This window comes from Orycteropus afer, unplaced genomic scaffold (assembly GCF_000298275.1).
Source record: "Orycteropus afer afer isolate SDZICR_OR568_19922 unplaced genomic scaffold, OryAfe1.0 scaffold00013, whole genome shotgun sequence".
In the NCBI taxonomy this organism is placed as follows: Eukaryota; Metazoa; Chordata; class Mammalia; order Tubulidentata; family Orycteropodidae; genus Orycteropus; species Orycteropus afer.
Genome location: NW_006921600.1, coordinates 2,048,766 through 2,067,737, shown reverse-complemented (window position 1 = coordinate 2,067,737; position 18,972 = coordinate 2,048,766). Strand labels below are relative to the sequence as shown.

Below are 18,972 nucleotides of genomic sequence, written 5' to 3'. Positions count from 1 at the left end.
AACCAGAAGGTTAGTGAAACCCATTAGCCACTCCTCAGAAGGAAGATTGGGCAATCTACTTCTGTAATGATACCGCCTCGGAAACCCAAGGAGGGGTCACTAGAAGTCAGATCCGACTCCACAGCAGTGAGTTTTGAGATAGATAGATAGATAGATATTGTTGTTGTCATGTGCTGTCAAGTCAGACCTGACTCATAATGACCCCTTCTGGGGCTTCTGAGGCAGGGCAGTATCACTATGGAAGTAGATTGCCCAACCTTCCTTCCAAGGAGTAGCTAGTGGGTTTGAACCGCCAGCCTTCTGGTTCACAGTCAAGTGTCTTAGGTACTATGCTACCAGAGCTCATAGATAGATAGATAGATGTACCCAAAACAAACCAAACTTACTGCTGTCAAGTCAATTCTGACTCACAGAGACCTCCACTGGGTTTCCGAGGTGATAAATCTTTATGGAAGTAGATTGCCCTGTCTTCCCTTCACAGAATGGCTGTTGGGTTTGAATCACCAACCTTCTGGTTAGCAGTCAGATGTCTTAGGCATTACACCACCAGAGCTTCCACATATATAGAGAGAGAGAGAGAGAGAGAGTGAGTATATATACATATATATACACTCTATTTCTTTTTATAGCTGAATAATATTCCATTGTATGTCTTATACCACAATGATACACTGTTTTTAGGTAAAAATTTCTGGCCAAAGATCAAGTTTGTTTGTCCTTCTCTCAAAAAACTCACTGCCATCAAGTTGATTCCAATTCATAGCAACTGCCACTGGGTTTCCAAGGCTGTTTAACAGAAGCAGAACACTTCATCTTTCCTCTGCAGAGTGGCCGGTAGGTTTGAAGTGCTGACCCTCTGGTTAGCAGCCAAATGCTCAATCACTACACCATCAGAATAATGAATTTCTCTCCTTACTTTTGTTGTTGTTGTATATGTTTGAGAATGAGGAAAATCAATTAATATGTAAAACATGGCATTAAGTTTAGGAATTCCTTGAAAACATTTTTGCTGCAAGGAAGAAGAATCAGGTTGCTGCCTCAGGCCTAACTTACTGCTTACATCTCACCAAAGAACTGGCAATTGACTAACTGATGGTCCAAAAACTCTTAAAATAACTAAGACCAAACTCACTGCCATCGAGTTGATTCCAATTCATAGTAACCCACTTTGGGTTTCTGAGGTAGTAAATCTTTACAGAAGTAGACTGCCCAGTCTGCCTTCCATGGAGTGGCTGGTGGATTTGAACCGCCAACTTTCTGGCTCACAGTCAAATGCCTTAGGCACTATGTCATGAGAGCGCCTTAAAATGGCAATTAGTAATATATAGGTGAGCACAGCAGGACACAAGAAAGCCTTGAAAAAAAAGATCCTCACAATAATCAAAAGCCAGCTGTTTTTGTCAATGACTATTACTTCATGAAGTTTCAATTAGCAATAACTACTGTTCCAAAGAGTGACGGATACAACATGTATAGAAAAATTAAGGAATAATTTCACTGACTAGAATACTGGTGGGAGCTCTGGTAGCGTAGCGCCTAAGGCACTTGACTGCTAACCAGCCTTCCCATCAAACACTCCTCGGAAGTAAGGTTGGGCAATCTATTTCTGTAGTGATACTGCCTCAGAAACCCAAGGAGGGGTTGCTACGGGGTCTGACTCGATGGCACATAACAACAACAACACAACAAGAGTACTGGTAAAAATAAATAAAAAGGAGGACATACATGTGTGTGTACTGAATAAACCCAACAGGTTCATTAAAAAAAAAAAAAAACCCTTCCAGATTTATCTAAAACCTTCAAGATATAACTGACCATTTGCTGCTATATATACTTGAGCCCATCGTCACAGCCACTGAGCCAATCCATCTCTGACTGACTACACAGCTATTAAAAAAAAAAATCAAAATATTCCTTATCATCTAGTACAAGGTAAAATTCTCATGTCACTTCTCTGAAACAGATGCTATTTTCTACAAAGTTCAGAAATTGTAGCAGAGGCATGCCAAAAGTAAATTACCTGCTGCAATTCATCACTCTCTTCCCCAAATTTAATTTGTAATTATTTTAAACTCTCTTGGATGAAAATCAACTCACATTTTTTTTACTATTTACCCTAAGAGTTCCATGTTTAGTGCTTATTTCTCCCACTCAATTCTAAAACTCATGAGGCTAAGGATTATGTTTTGTTCATCACTAACTCTCCAGTGCCTATGACATATTACATAGTCAAGAACTATGCTGATGAATGTACACTATGACTACTCATAAACCTAGCACCTAAGGCATTTGACTGCTAACCAGAAGGCTGGTGGTTCAAATCCACCAGCCGCTCCTCAGAACGGAGATTGGGCAATCTACTTCTGTAGAGATACCACCTCAGAAACCCAAGGAGGGGTTGCTATGAGTTGGACTGACTCAAGGGAAGTGAGTTTGGTTTTTGAATAATAAAAGAGTCTTGGAATTACATGCCTTGATATTCATGTTAGCATTTATTTATGATAGGAAGGGTTAGCTGGTCCTAACAGGATATAATAAACAGCATAATTAAAGTAAAACAATTAAAATATAATAGTATAAACTGTGACAAATGTATGGGTAAGCATGCAAATACTGAACTTTAAAGATATCATATCAAGGACTATCTTTTACAACTAATTTAACATAATATGATCCATAAGAATTCTCTTAAGTTTGATTAAAATTTCTGCCGCTCATAAACCAAAAAACCAAACTCACTGCCATCAAGTAGGATCCAATTCATAGCGACCCCTTCTTGGGTTTCCAAAGCAGTATCACTACAGAAGTAGATTGCCCAATCTTCCTTTCGAGGAGTGGCTGGTGGGTTTGAACCGCCAGCCTTCTGGTTAGTAGTCAAATGCCTTAGACACTACCCCATCAGAGCTCCTCTGCTGCTCATAGGACTTCATAAATTTTCTTCCTTAGTATTAACACTATCTGTCAATTTAAGTCTTTATCTAAGCCTAATAATAACTATAAATACACTACTTCTTCCATTTTGCCTTCTTATGTATTTTGGGGGAGGTCATCTTAAGAAATTAAGAATAATTGTAACTTTAAATATTAACACACCATTTTAGAAATTCCTTGACCTACTTATTTAAACAATTAATCAGGTATAACCTTTCTTTTCTCTCTTTCTTTCTCTATGACAGGTTGGGGAGAGTAAAACAAAACAAAATAAAATCCTATCTTATTCTGAAACATGTAAATGATTAATTGTAACTTTATGTTAACACTAGGCAAGAAGTAAAGAATATAATTCTTCAGGGGAAAAAAAGGATGGGAGGAAACAGTGTAGATTATATGAGCTTCGGAATTAAAACTAGGAATCTGGAAACTGAATCCTGCTTAGGTAGATTAGCTAAAGGACCCTGAGCAAATAGTTTATCTTCTTATTCTGTTTATTTATCATGAAAATAGTATAATTTCTACCTTGAAGTGACTTTAAAATGGGCACTTAAGGTGCAAGAGCAACTACTGATATTATACAGTAGTTAGTTTGGTTTTCTAAAACTCTACACTGAAATAAGAAAAACTGGTTAGTGAAACAGCAAATCATTCTGCTTTTAAAAAATACGCAAAGTATGAGTCCCAGAGTTATCATACAAAAACAAAACAAAACAAAACAAACACCTCATTGCCATCAAGTAGACTCTGATTTTTAATGACCCCCATTTGGGTTTCCAAGGCTGTAAAATCTTTACAGGAGAAGAGTGCCTCATCTTTACTCTGTGGAATGGTTGGTGAGTTCGAACCACAGATCTTTTGGTTAGTGGCCAAATGCCATAACTACTACACCACTGGAGCTCCTTATAGCTATTATAATGAAAGCAAAGACCTTCCTTTCACCTTTCAAGGTCTTAAACCACTTGGGAATGCCGGGGAGGAGAAAACAGTAAAGATATGCGATTTTTGGACAAAATTTTAGGAAGTAAATGAACTGTTTAAAGACTACAAAAAAAAAAACCACTGCCATCCAGTCAAATCCAACTCATAGGCACCCCTATTGGGTTTCTAAGGTGGTAAATCTTCAGGGAAGTAGACTGCCCCATCTTCCTTCCATGGAGTGGCTGGTGGGTTTGAACCTCCAACCTTCTGGTTAGCTGTCAAATGCGTTAGGCACTATTGAGTACATATGGGCCTAAAAACATTCTAAAAAATCCAAATTGGGAAAAAAAAAAAAAAAAAACAACGTATCAATCTGATGAATTTGATCTGTTCCTCTCTTCACAATATAGAGACAGAAATAAGAAAGAAAGACTCAAAAAATCTTATTTCCCAATTTAGTATCACAGAGCTCTCCACTGAATAGAAAAACTTATTTCCATAATAGGAGCAAAATCGACACTGTTGTGCACTCAATTGGAAGTTCTGGTGGCAACTACCATTTGCCACTACAGGAATACACAGTAAGGTTTTTCTTCTCAATCTGGCAGTGTAAGGAAAAAAATCTAACTCTACTTTCCAAATAAGTGACTTAATAAGGCATATTCATTTATTATTTAAATTTGAAGAACATTCTTTTGGTGTTTTGTTACTTCGCTTAATGACTAAAAGAATCATTCAAAATTCCTTTCCTTATGTGCTAATCGTTTTGAAAATGTAAAGTACTGAATAAAAAACTGCCTAAATGAAATTAACTCAAACTCTAAAACAAAACAAAAAATTCAGATTCTAAAGAATAAAATCCAATTCTAGTTAAAATGCAGGAGCTCTGGTAGCATAGTGGCTAAAGCACTTGACTGCTAACCAGAAGGCTGGCGGTTCAAACCCACCAGCCACTCCTCGGAAGGAAGGTTGGGCAATCCTACTTCCGTAGTGATACTGCCTCGGAAACCCAAGGAGGGGTTGCTATGAGTCGGGGCCCACTGGACGGCACATAACAACAACAACAACAGTTAAAATGCATCTAGGCAAGCTTCTAGTAGGTAGCAAATAATTCTTATACATGTAACTGTTCAAGAAATATTTATCAAATGTATAAATAGACAAAACCCAATAATATATCAGTGTTTCACTGCTATTCATAAGGTTTTCAGTTACCTATTTTTCAGAAGTAGATGGCCCCATCTTTCCTCCAAATCTGTCTTAGTCTGGAAGCTCTACTGAAACCTGTCCACCATGGGTGACCCTGTTAGTATTTGGAATTCAGGAGACATAGCTTCCAGTCTCATAGTAACACGCAAGCCACCACAGTAGGACAAATTGACAGACTAGACAGTATACAATAGTGGTTAAGAAATTTCTTTAGGTATAACATATTGGAATCACACTGCAATAGGAATGGATGGAATAAGAATGAAGGCAGAGATTAATCACAAGTAATTCTATTACTACTCACTGCCGCGGAGTCAGATCTGACTAATAATGACCCCTCCTTCGGTTTCTGAGGTGGTATCGCTAGGAAAGTAGATTGCCCAACCTTCCTTTTGAGGAGTAGCTGGTGGGTTAGAATTCATGTTATTAGGAGGGACATGTTCCTGAAGGACATCATGCTTGGTAAAGTAGATGGTCAGCAAAAAAGTAGACCCTCAACTAAGTGGATTGACACAATACCTGCTGCAATGGACTCTAACATAGCAAAAACTGTATGGATGGCATAGGACCAGGCAATGTTTTATTCTGTTGTACATCGGGTCACTCTGAGTTTGCATCGACTCAATAGCACCAAACAACAAAAACACACGCAATGCTTGACATGTAACAGATGTTAAAATTTAAAAAAAGAACAAAAAAACCTGTTGAACAAATGAATGAATAGCTACATGAATGAACAAATAACACAGGAAAAGAATGACTTAAAGACTAAAATTTCTAGGCAATCTAGGTTTCAAATGTTCTGCCACATTCACAAGTAAAATACTCTAAAATTTTAGTAAAGCAAATGTAAAGGCTCAGGGCAAATTACCAAATTTTGTTTAAAGATTTCCACTTTGACATAAATAAATAAGGATGCTAAAAAGCTATACCAAAGTTAATAAATAACTTGTTCCAAATCATACTGGTCATTGGCTTGATTCCTAATCGCTGAAACACAAACTTGACTCAAAGAATACTGACAGCATAAAACTGAGTTCAAGACAAAAAAAAGAAAAAGAAAAAAATTATTAAAAAATTGTACATTTTTCACTTAGCAGTTCCAAACCTATGTTGTTGTTATGTGCCGTCGAGTCGGCCCCGACTCATAGCGACCCCTTCTTGGGTTTCCGAGGCAGTATCACTACAGAAGTAGGATTGCCCAACCTTCCTTCCGAGGAGTGGCTGGTGGGTTTGAACCGCCAGCCTTCTGGTTAGCAGTCAAGTGCTTTAGCCACTATAGAAAATCAAAATATCAAACAGGAATGAAACTGAAAATAAGTGAGGTTTTGAACAATGTGGTTTACTTTACTTTTAATGGCTTTTTAAAGCAAAGCCACATAAAAAAGTTAAATAAATAGAAAACTACAATTCATCAATGATGTTTCAACAATTTCATAATTGAGAGTTATTTTTGTTAACTGGTTTCATTCAGACTTTAAAATCAAAGAAATCACAAACTGATTTTAAAAATAAATCCTTAATAAAGTAAAAGGGAGTAAGAACAGAGTATCTAAATTCTAAATGTGATTTGTCCATCAAATGAATGAAATTTTAAAAGGCAGGTTAATATTAGAAGTACCAAGATGGATACTTTTGGTATCCTATTTTAAAATGTATATGAGTGGTGAAACAAGAAGGGGGTATAGACACTCTCAACCACAACAATTTCTAAATAAAAACATAATATGAACCACATATAAGATTAACTTGTACAGAAAATATATCCATTTCCTGACACACAAATTATCATGAGATTTTTATTATTTAATTGCATAATATTTTCCTTTCTTATACTCCTTAATTATAACACAAAATGCCAGTTTTGCTTTTCCAAATTAAGAAATACAAATAATTACCTACATTTACTCGTTTTGTGCCTGCAATGTGAAAAACTAACTTCCACATTGGAGAAAACAGTTGAAGAAGCCAAAATGGGGGTACTCCAGATTGGTTTACAAATCTGGGTATGGTTTCTAGTACATGTATATCTTGATAGATTGTATCTTATTCAGACACACCATAGACAATATTATTTATGAAGTTTTCCAACAATATATCAGTGTTTCACCACTATTCATAAGGTTTTCAGTTGCCTACTTTTCAGAAGTAGATGGCTCCATTTTCTTCCAAGTCTATCTTAGTCTGGAAGCTCTGCTGAAACCTGTCCCCATCGGTGACCCTGCTGGTACTTGAAATTTGGGTGGCATAGCTTCCAGCTTCATAGCAACATGCAAGCCACCAAAGTATGACAAACTGACGGACTAGACTGTATGTGATAGTGGTTACGAAGTTTTTTTACGTATAACATACTGGAATCATACTGCAAATATGACTCTTGAGAAAACTATTTAACTATCTTGGCCTGGTTTCACCATCTATAAAGTATAGATAATGACAGTACCTACCACAAAAGATTTACATAAAATAACGCATGTATGTAGAACTTGGCTCCAAGCACTAAATAGTAGCATGCCCCGGGGTGCTGGGATTTTATGACTGGGGAAGAAACATACATGCATGGTATAGTAAATGTTTGCTTGTTGTTGCTGTTACATGCCATCGAGTCAGACTGACTCATAGCGACCCCTCCTTGGGTTTCCCAGGCAGTATCACTACGGAAGTAAATTGCCCCATCTTCCTTCCAAGGAGTGGCTGGTGGGTTTGAACCGCCAGCATTCTGGTTAGTAGTCAAGTGCCTTAGCCACTATGCTACCAGAGCTCCCAAATGCTTGCTTAGTGAATGAAAATGAGAATTTCGTTAACAAAATTTTCAATGAGTGGACAGTTGTACAAAAAAGCTGAAAAAGATTAAGATTCCAGTAGACAAATTCATTCTGCTAAAGTGGATATGATTTTAAGAACTTTATTCAAAAACAATGATAAAGTGCTAGGTACCATGTTATATGCTGGGGCCATAATAAAGTATGAGTTGTATGCCAAAAAGGAAAAGGGGATAGGCTTTTTTAAGAAAATTTAAAGAGTGTTTCTCTACACTATAAAAGATACATAGGAGATAGAAGGTGGAAAGGAGAGGAAGGAGTTGAGTCCTATTTTTTAATTAACTATTCATCTATCCTACAAATCAAATGCACCACAACAGAAGACCAGTCTCCATAGCACATTTTGTCTTCCTCCCTTAACAAGATTATTAAGTGAAACATTAAGAAAGATGTCCTAGAGAAGGAATTCTCCTGGGTGATAATGTTCTATATGTTATTTTGTGTGGTGATTTACACACAAGTATATATATGCAACTACCCAAACTAATCAAGAACTGTGCATTTAAAAAGTGCTCCCTTTTAATGAATGAACATAACCAAATCTATATTCATCATAAAATAAATGGAATGATCTGATCCATTTCAAAATATTTGGGGCAAGAAATTCTTTTAACTTTTCAGCGATGTTGTTGTTGTTGTTACGTGCTGTTGAGTTGGACCCAACTCATAGCCACCCCTTCTTGGGTTTCCAAGGCAGTAACACTACGGAAGTAGATTGCCCCATCTTCCTTCCGAGGAGTGGCTGATGGGTTTGAATCGCCAGCCTTCAAGTGCCTTAGGCACTATGCTACCAGAGCTCCCTTTTCAGTGATAGGTGATGCAAAATAAACTGGTTTGACATTGCAGACTAATAGAATTCTCCATGTCCTTGGTTTTTGTAGAGTCTAGGAGTCTTATGTGTGGACATATACTTTTCATTTCAACTGCTGGTCCAAGAATTATGTTGGAGGATTGTCGATGGGAAATCTGCTTGTGTGTTTCACTGTTTGTCTTGTGAATGCTTGGAGAAATAGGGCTTGGGAGAAAAACAAGACAGGCAGCTTCTAGCTCTAGTACTAAACCAAGAAAAGCAACTTTGTACAAGTCGCTGTACAAGTGTTCTGTGCCTGTAATGATCTGCTATCCCAGGGATGTCATAAGGATAAAGTGTATTAATGTGTGAAAGCACTTTGACAGGTCAAAACAATATATTATGCTCCAGTGGCATTTATGATATATTATAGATGTATTCAAATCCCAAACATAACTGCTACATTCATATGTTTTAAAGTTCAGGGGACGCCCATACACATCACATGTGAACCGGAATGGATCATTCAAGGGGATGGAAACAGAAAGATCACCTCATCTCAGTACAAGATGCTAGAGTGATGTGTTCTCCATTACTAAACTTCCAGAACTCAGATTTCTAGATTTGATCTTCCAAGACATATGACATAATCTGGTATATATCAAAGAAGGAGGAAGCGAATAAAACCTAGATCAAGATCAATTCATTCTGTCCCTAGTCTTGTCAACTATCCAGCGGAGACGAATTGCCCCTGGAGTACAGAAAGCTTTACACCTAAAATACCATAGTATATTAATCAAGCAATCAACAAGCCTTTAATGTATTCCTTCAAAACCTTTAGCATACACTTCAACGCCTCCCTCAAACTGCGTTCATCCTAGTCATGAGCGAGGGCAAGGCCTACAAGTCTTCAGATCATACATCACAACTCCCCCTCTTTCTATTCCAGGTCTAGCGGCCTCCGGCCATCACACCCTTTCCTGCTCTCCCATCCTCAGGACCGCCAGCCTCACCAGCTGTTCCCGGCGGGTGGAGCTCCGATCGGTTGGCGCCCGCCGGCCCCGAACATTAACGACACCCAGGAGCCTGGCCTCGAGGCTCAGGCCCGAGAACAGACTTCAACTACTGTAAGACCGGCGACTTCCAAAGGGCAGTTTAGCATTTTAAGATGAGCTTCCGGAAGCAGGCGGGAGGCGGAAACCGGATGCTCGGAACAACCATTAGTTCTCCTTTCCCTCTGCGTTATCTTCCTAAAGCCTCCCCATTTTATTCACAGAACAGATCGAGACAAATAAATTAAAACTTTTCCTTCACAGAAAGCTATTAATTATCTTCATAGCATTTTGGAAGCTGAAACACAATGAAATAAAGAGGAGTGAAAGAAAATTTGAACCCCCGGGACTAACCTAATGGTTTAGCCCCGTTGCCATAGAGACCGATAGTAACACCCGCTATAAACTCGGGGCTGAGACTCTATGGCCACCTTAGCCCGATTACAAAGTCGGTCTGCAGTTATAGGAAACCAGTACTACTTTAGGAACAGGTAAGTCGCCACTGGAGGGACTGAACTGGGCTAAGGTCTGGCGTGACTCTCTACCCAATTATCTCTCTGGAGGAGTTTCCTATTAAGAAATTCCCTCATTCAATAAATACTACTAATTTCTCCCCTTAATTTGTGGGCAGGCATACAAAATATGTTTAAAGTAGTGTTACCATAGACGGTGGCGCAGTGGTTAAGACATTCGACTGCTAACCAAAAGGTCGGCGGTTCGAGCCTATCAGGCGATCTGCGGAAAATGTTCCGCAGTGAGATTTGCATCTTCGGAAACCCCTTGCGGCAGTTCTACTCTGTCCTATAAGGTCGCTGTGTGTGGCGATCGACTACACAGCAGTGGAGTTGGGTTGGTTAGTATACCTAAAGAGGGGCCATAGTTACTCTACCTGAGATGATTTAAGTGAACTCCTAGCATCGATAAAACTGTGGAGGGAAGTATTTTTCTTTGGCATCCTCCCTCCCTAATTTAATGCAACCTATGACTTTTCTGCTGAAGATTTAATAGACTGATTGGAGTTGCCTACACTCCCTCCCTAGCTTTGAGTTCCGTGTGCCCTCCATTTACGTAGGGATTTTACCTCCGTTATTTCCTAAACTTCTTTGAACTCGACTTTTCTATGATTGATTTGCTCGGGGCCAATCCTGATTTCTCTTCTTAAAGTGAAAAAGTACCTAGACCATTCTGATAAAATGCTTAGAACCAATATATTACTTAATGATTAGTACAGGAGCTCTGGTAGCAGGGTGCCTAAGGCACTTGACTGCTAACCAGAAGGCTGGCGGTTCAAACCCACTAGCCACTCCTCGGAAGGAAGGCTGGGCAATCTACTTCCGTAGTGATACAGCCTCGGAAACCCAAGGAGGGGTCACTATGAGTCGGGTCCGATTCCACGGCACATAACAACACCACCACCACCAATATATCAATTAATAAAAAAGGTCTAAGGAGAGCACTAACAGCAATTCTCCATCTCTCTACACCCAAAGTGTTCATCCAATGACAGGTCAGTTTTAATAAAGGTCTTCTGGAAACAAATGTCCCAGGAATTTTGTCCAACTTGGGAGAAACTTAAAAAAAGTTAATTAGATAATGATAGAATATCATAACATGTCAGACCACTGGAAAAGAGGTCAATAAGAAAGGATCTAGTTGAGCCTTTCAAATTCTAATATTCTAATTATTCTTTAAGCACCTTGTAACTCTGTTTCCTAACATGTATCTCAGTTCAATTTTACATTTTATTTGTGAGACAATTTTATTAATATCTATCTCCCCTCTTAAAGTACAAGTATGAGCAATGTCTATTTTTCACTCACCATTGTTTCGATCTCCAGTGTGAAGCACAGTTCCTAGTACATAATGCCCACTGCTGTCAAGTAGGATCCAACTCATAGGGACCCCTCCTTGGGTTTTCAAAGCAGTATCACTACGGAAGTAGATTGCCCAACCATCCTTCTGAGGAGTAGCTGGTGGATTTGAACCGCCAGCTTTCTAGTTAGCAGTCAAATGCCTTAGGCATATAGCTGCACAATAATTATTTGTTGAGTAATTACATAAATGAATCTTTCAACTAATCATTCATCCTGGCTTAAGTAAACATACTAAAAATAACTAAAAATATAAATTATATATTTAGCATTCATTTAGAGTATGTGACAGGTCCTATATTTATATGACATATAAATGACAGATCTGTCAGTCATGATAACCATACCCCAGGAGGAAAATAGATATTTTAAAAAATAATAATTGCAATAGAGTATGACAATCAAGCCACTCCTCAGAAGGATGATTGGGCAATCTACTTCCATAGAGATACTGCCTTGGAAACCCAACGAGGGGTTGCTATGAGTCGAAGACGATGGCACATAACAACAACAACATGACAAACAAGAAGGAAAACAACTAACATTAGTTGAAAACTGATTATATGCCAGGAATTACACTAGAAATATTTCACATAATATTTAGTTTTCACAACAACAGTACAAGCCATTGTTTTAATTTATATTTTTAGAGGTCTAGAACAGTGTTGTAAAAGTAAATAAATAAATAAATAAATAAAAAGCCTGGTATAGTGCCTATAGGAACAAGTGGCAAAATATCTGTCTTCAGATTTCTCTGTCAACTTTTGTCCCCATATCTTGGCTTTAAGCAGCAGGCACATTTTCCCAAACTTGGTGTGATGCAGTGAATTATTTAATATGGCCCTTCCAGCCATAGTCTTTGTAACTCCCATCAAGTGATTGGGTGGAACTATGCAAATGAGGTGCTTATTGCTCACCAAGGGATTAGATAGCTAGCTAATAATGTAAATAAGATGCATGGCACCCTTGTGGGGGTGAGACCATGCAAATAAGGTCAGTTTAACCCAGCATCCTGATAGGGTTAAAATGAGCTATCCCAGAGGGAAAAGGAGGACTTAATAACCAAGAAAAAGAGATGGGAGTGGGGCACCTATTTTGGACCTAGGATACCTGTGCTGAGAACCTCCTTAAGCCATGAGACACAGAGAGAAAGAATTACAACGGCAGAGATGATGAGAAATGGTAAGAACCAGTGGCAGAGAAATGATAGCAGCAGAACCAGGGGACCAGCAGGAGATGGTGTGGTAGGCATCCTGACCCACAGGTAAGAAAGCTGAGCATCTTTGAGCAAAAGACTTGCTGCAGAAGTGGGGTACCTCCAGGCATTTGGTGGAACTAAGTTTGCTGATCCACAGAACTAGAGCTCCTTTGAGCCAGGCTTACTGGCAGAGTGGGGTGCTTCTGAGCACATATTAGCCAAGCTAGAAGAGCTTTGTAACACTTGCCCTAGGAGGGCAAGGCCAGGCCTAGAGACTGAAGGCCAGACCTGCCTGTAGGCACAGCTAAGAGGCTGTCCTGATCTCAACTAACTATATGGGAAGCATTCCTGAACTTGAATTGTAACCTGTTACTTCCCTGATAAACTCCGTAACTGTGAGTATGGTCTGTGAGTTCTGTGTGGCCATTGTAATGAGTAAAATAAGAAGTTATGGGTGGGAGGGATGTTTCATCAGAGGAATGACAGATTTAACATCTGTCTATACAAAAAAATAACTAATAAAGTTACCTCTGATTTATTTCTAACTTGGATAAAGAATTTTCCTTTTTTTCTTTCAACTTTCCTCCTCCATTTCTATTAAATTAGTTTAACTCCTTGTGGCAGCTTGAGTCTTGCTTCTTAACAAAATTTAAGTCAAATCTGCTTATATAAAGTAAGTAAATAAATAAAATTTGAAAAATTGTTAAAGACAAGCATAAATTAGTCTAATACATGCCAAACTCTCTCTCTCTCTCTCTCTCTTTTTTTTAATTGTGATTTGGGTGAAAATTTACAGAGCAAATTCATTTTCCATACAGCAGTTCACATACACTTTGTCTCATGATATTGACCACAATTCATCACAATGCAATAGCTCCCCTCCCACTTCCTCCTGGCAGTCACCTCTTCCCTCTGTCCATCCCTCCATGCACCCCTGCCCCCTGAGCTGTCTCTCTGTGCATAAACAACCGTTCTTTCTCCCATGATTCTTCTCTCCAAGGAGTGTATCCACCTCAAGTAAATGTTCAACTCCTATGCCTGTCTTTTGTTTGTCTGGCTTAGCTAAAGAGGAAGGTGTATGTAGGGGACTATCAAGAAAGCAGTGGATAAGGAGGAGAGTTAGAAGTTCTATAGAGCCGGTACCAAGTATCCAAATGTCAAGTTTCCACTCTCCCACAGTCTGATAGGGGCAATGGGAAATAACTTAGGGTTAGCAGAAGGCAGTAGGGGGAGAAATTTTATTGAATATTTCTTATGTGTTGTTGTTGTTGTTGTTATGTGCGGTCGAGTTGGACCCGACTCATAGCGACCCCTCCTTGGGTTTCCGAGGCAGTATCACTATGAAAGTGGACTGCCCCATCTTCCTTCCGAGGAGTGGCTGGTGGCCTTGAACCGACAGCCTTCTGGTTAGCAGTCAAGTGCCTTAGGCACTACACCTCTGTTAAGTATTTTCACAAACATCACTTTAATTGTTATTCATAAGAATCTTAGGAGAAGCTCTGGTAGCGCAGTGCCTAAGGCACTTCACAGCTAACCAGAAGGCTGGTGGTTCAAACCCACCAGCCACTCCTCTGAAAGAAGGTTGAGTAATCTTGGGTAATCTACTTCCGTAGTCATGTTGTTGTTCTTATTGTTTGCCATCGAGTCGGCTGGTGGGTTTGAACCGCCAGCCTTCTTCTGGTTTGCAGTCAAGTACCTTAGGCACTATGCTACCAGAGCTCCCAAACTCTAACTATAGGGAAAGAAAACCAAAAGGAAAAAAAAAATACAAATAATGGTGAACAGTCATACTTTTTCATTTATAGTTAAATTTGGACAAACTTTTTTCAAAAAAAAACAAAAAACACCTTTTTGTGATTTGGGTGAAATTTTAAAAAGCAGATTTGTGGGTTTGTTTTTTTTTTTTTAATTGTGATTTAGGTGAAAGTTCACAGAGCAAATTCACTTTCCATACAGCATTTCACATACACTGTCTCATGATATTGACTACAAGTTATCCCAATGCAACAGCTTCCCTCCCACTTCCTCCCCATAGTACCTATTTCCTGTGTCCATCCCTCCATGCACTCCTGCCCCCTGAGCTCTCTCCCTGTGCATAAGCAGCCCTTCTTTCTCCCATGATTGTTCTCTCCAAGGAGTGTTTCTACCTCAGGTAAATGTTCAACTCATATGCCTGTCTTTTGTTTGGCTGGAAGCCACAGGTGTGGGTTCAATTCCAGACCTGAAGGGCAGCTAGGGGCTGCTCAGTGGTTCCACCGGGCTCTATCAGACTGGCAAACCTGGTCCCCAATTTTTTTTTATTTCCCAAATGATTTTGAGTTTTGTTCCACATTGTTCTCCCTCTCTATCCAGGATCTCCTATATAGATCCCGCTTCAAGTGGTTGACAGTGATAGCCAGGCACCATCTAGTTCTTCTGGTCTCATGGTTGTATAGGCTGAAGATCACATGGTGTACCAGTCGCTAGGACTAATTGTTTCTATGAATCTTTGGTTTTCTTCATTCTTCTTTACTCTGGACAAAGAGAGACCCATTGTTGCATCTAGATGGCTGCTTGAAAGCTTTTCAGATCCCAGTTGCTACTTGCCAGAGTAGGAGGTGGAACAATGTTTTGTATAGTATGTTATGCCAATTGAGCTTGATGTCCCCTGAGACTATGGTCCTGAGCCCACAGGTTCAGCTACTCACTTCCTCTGGCCTGCTCTACTATACACCTGGGAATTCTTACAGAACATACAAATACACTTGTAGAACCATTGTCAAAGCAGATTTGTTTTTCATTCAACAGTTCATATAAACATTTTGTTTTGTGACACTGGTTACATTTCCCACAGTACATCTCACCCCCCACATCCTCCCTGTGTGTTCTGGTTACCTAGTGCTGCTCTGACAGGAATATATACCATAAATGGGGTGGTCTTAACAATTAGGAGTTTATTCTCTTACAGTTGGAGGCTTTAAGTCCAAGTTCAAAGTGCCAGGCTCCAGGGGCTGGGTGAAAGCCCCTCCTTCTTGGAGTCCAGCTCTGCCTCCTGCTCTGGCCCACTGAAGCTAGAGGCTTTTCTTCACTCAGACAGCTGCTGGCTGCTGAGGCTGCTGAGGCTGCCAAGCCCAAGGTTAGCAAGTAAAAAGGCACAGTCCCGATGTTACCACACCACACAGCAGGCCATTAATTTAAATCCATTGTAAGTCCCAAGGTCAGCAGAGCATGGCAAGCTGCTGAACAATGACACAGCTACGTGCAGGGTCCAGCGTGCCATAAGCTTGAGACTATCCCCAAGGCTTCTGCTTATATACAGGAAGCAGACCACATCCCAAAGGCAGCTACTCAGCTGCTTGTGGTAGATTCCACCATGGAGTTAATTACCAGTTTCAAAATGGGAATACTACATCCAGCTGCCCAGCCACTCAACCAGGCCCGACCAAGTTGACACACAAACTGAACTACCACACTGTGGTTACCCTTTCCCTGTGTTCTTCTTGCCTATGCATTCCTGCCTCCCTACATTTCTCCCGATGCAAATCCTGCTCTTCTGATCTCCCATGGTTAATTGTTCTAAGGAGTGCATCTTCTGGGTATAGGTGTTCAGCTTGTAGGACTTTATATTTTTGGGCTGAGAGTTAAGCCATGAAAGTGAGATCAATTCCAGGCCCAAAGTGTGACTCAGGGCATAGTGTTGGGGCTTTCATCACATTCTATCAGACCAGTAAGTCTGGGCTTTTCTCTGATTTTGAGTTTTGTTCCACATTTTTCTCCCACTCTATATAAGATTTCATATTTTGATCCCTTTCTGAATGGTTGGCATTGGTAGCTGGGCAACATCTAGATCTTCTGGTCTCAGTGTCATATAGGTTAAGGTTCTCAGGGTCCATTAATCCTTTGCATAAGATAAACATGTTGATACTTAGATTTATGGGATACCTTATCATATCCAGTTAAAGAATCCAATTGGCACTTTCAGACATGCATTCTACATATCTCCTTGGCAAATTTCACATGTTCATTAGTGCATTTCAATCTTCTAAGTGATTATAGGCAACAGTCTTTCTAATTGTTCCATTAATGCATAATATAGGTTCTTACTTCTCCAGATTCTAATATAGTTTTTTTCACCACTCTTCCAACCTACAATAATAGTCTCTTCACTGCCTTTCAGGACTCCGCCCACTGCTCAACCCCAAAGCCAATGCCACTACCTTTAGGTTTTTGATGTGGCCATTTCACACAGTATCATTTAGTGTTTTATGTTTTATGGAGACAAGTAAGTCAATCTATTCCTCTGGCTTTGGGGATTTTAGTCTTTCTTGGAAAGGTGTTTCCTAACCCAAGAGTATAAGACCATTCTCCTATATTTACTTGCAATACTTTTAAAGTTTTATTCTATTTCTTCCCATTTTTATGTAATTTTGCTTATATACATGTACATAATGGGAGCTCTGGTGCTGTAGTGCCTAAGGCATTTGACTGTTAACCAGAAGGCTTACAGTTCAAATCCACCAGTCAGTCTTTGGAAGGAAGATTGGGCAATCTGCTTCCATAGTGATATTGCCTCGGAAACCCAAGGAGGGGTCACTATGAGTCGGATCCAACTCGATGGCAGTGAGTTTTGGTTTTTGGTTTTGGACATGTACCATAAGAGACAGGGACCTGATATGGAACAAATTGTATCCTGCAAAATGATAATGTTAAAGTCCTAACTTCTGTACCCATGAATGTGCCCTATTTGGAAATATGATATTGGAAGATCTTATCAGTTAGGTTAATGTGAGGTCGTACTTGAGTAGGGTAGTTCCTAATTCAATCTAGGAGGTGTCTTTGTAAAAACAAAAAGAGACACAGAGACACAGACAGAGGAAAGGCACCATATGAAGATACATCTACATGCCAAGAAATGCCTGGGACTGCCAGAAGCCGGGGGAGACAAGAAAAGTCTACCGCTCCTAGTCCTACTGATATCCTCTATTTGAACTCCTAGAATCCAGAACTATAACACAATGAATTATAAGGCACCCAATTTGTGCTATTTTGTTATGGCTGATTTAGGAAACTAATACAATTTCTATCTATTTGGTTAGCAGTCAAATGCCTTACTCACTAAGCCACCAGAGCCACTCATTTATAACTAGTGTGGTTAAATAAAGCAAGGCGTATGCACATAATGAAATGTTAAGTTATAATTTTAAAAAGTAAATGTATTATGCATAATGTCGTGGGTTGAATAGTGTTTCTCAAAAATTAATATCTAAGAGTCAGGGATAGGAGGAAGAAATGGAATGAGTGAGCTAATTGCCTCTATGAAGAATTACCTCCTTTTCCATGAGACCAGAAGATCTGGATGGTGCCCAGCTATCAATACTGAACATTTTGATCAGAGTCCGTAGAAAAATCCTGATCTAAAATAGAAAAACACAGAACAGAATTTCATAATCTCATGGACTCCATACTTTCTGGAGCCATTGAGTCTGAATAAGCCCCCAAAACTATTGCCCTGAGATAATCTTTAAACCTTAAACCAAAAATATCCCCAAAATCTTAAAACCAAACAATAGTTTAACTTAATAAGTAAAGAATGTCTCCTTTCAGCATTATGCTCTTTTAAGGTCTATCTATATGGGATCAAATTGACAATGTTGTTGTACAGTAGCAACTTGAAATATTGAATAGGAACTTTGGGGGGTCAGTTAATTTATGTTAATGGGAGAGAAACAGCTCAGAAAAGGAGGGTGCAGAGTGTTGCGCAATTCAAAGAATGTAATTTGTCACTGAATTATACTTAGAGAAACTCTTTAGTTATTGAATGATCTTCTGTTTATATTCTTAATTACAACAAATCAATTATAAAGAAAAAAAATTCATGCCAACCTGGAATCTCAGAATGTGATCTTATTTGGAAATAGGGTTTCTGCAGATATAATTAGCTAAGAACTTCTAGGTAAAATCATCTTGGATTTAGAATACACAAATAACAAAAAAAAAAAAAAACTGTGAAACCCAATGACTGATGTCTTTATAAGAGTGGATGCAGAAAGTCATAGCGGGAAGATGGCCATTTGAAGACAGAGGCAGAGATTAGAGTTATGCTGCCACAAGGCTGGGGTGACCTGCAACCACCAGAAGATAAAAGAAGCATGGAATGATTCTTCTCTAGAGCTTTTGGGGAAAACATGGCCAGCTCACA

The 18,972-nt window shown here is 39.3% G+C and overlaps 2 protein-coding genes across 2 annotated transcripts in view; one reads left to right on the top strand and one right to left on the bottom strand.

Moving 5' to 3' along the window:
* Positions 1-9,742, bottom strand: part of GPATCH2 (G-patch domain containing 2) — a 283,303-nt gene extending 273,561 nt beyond the window's left edge. Inside the window, exon 1 of the mRNA XM_007952496.2 lies at positions 9,687-9,742. Coding sequence (XP_007950687.1) covers positions 9,687-9,742 — 56 coding nt within the window. The remainder of the gene's footprint in view (positions 1-9,686) is intronic.
* A 406-nt stretch (positions 9,743-10,148) lies between these two features.
* Positions 10,149-18,972, top strand: part of SPATA17 (spermatogenesis associated 17) — a 446,526-nt gene continuing 437,702 nt past the window's right edge. The window contains exon 1 of the mRNA XM_007952483.1: positions 10,149-10,216. Coding sequence (XP_007950674.1) covers positions 10,149-10,216 — 68 coding nt within the window. The remainder of the gene's footprint in view (positions 10,217-18,972) is intronic.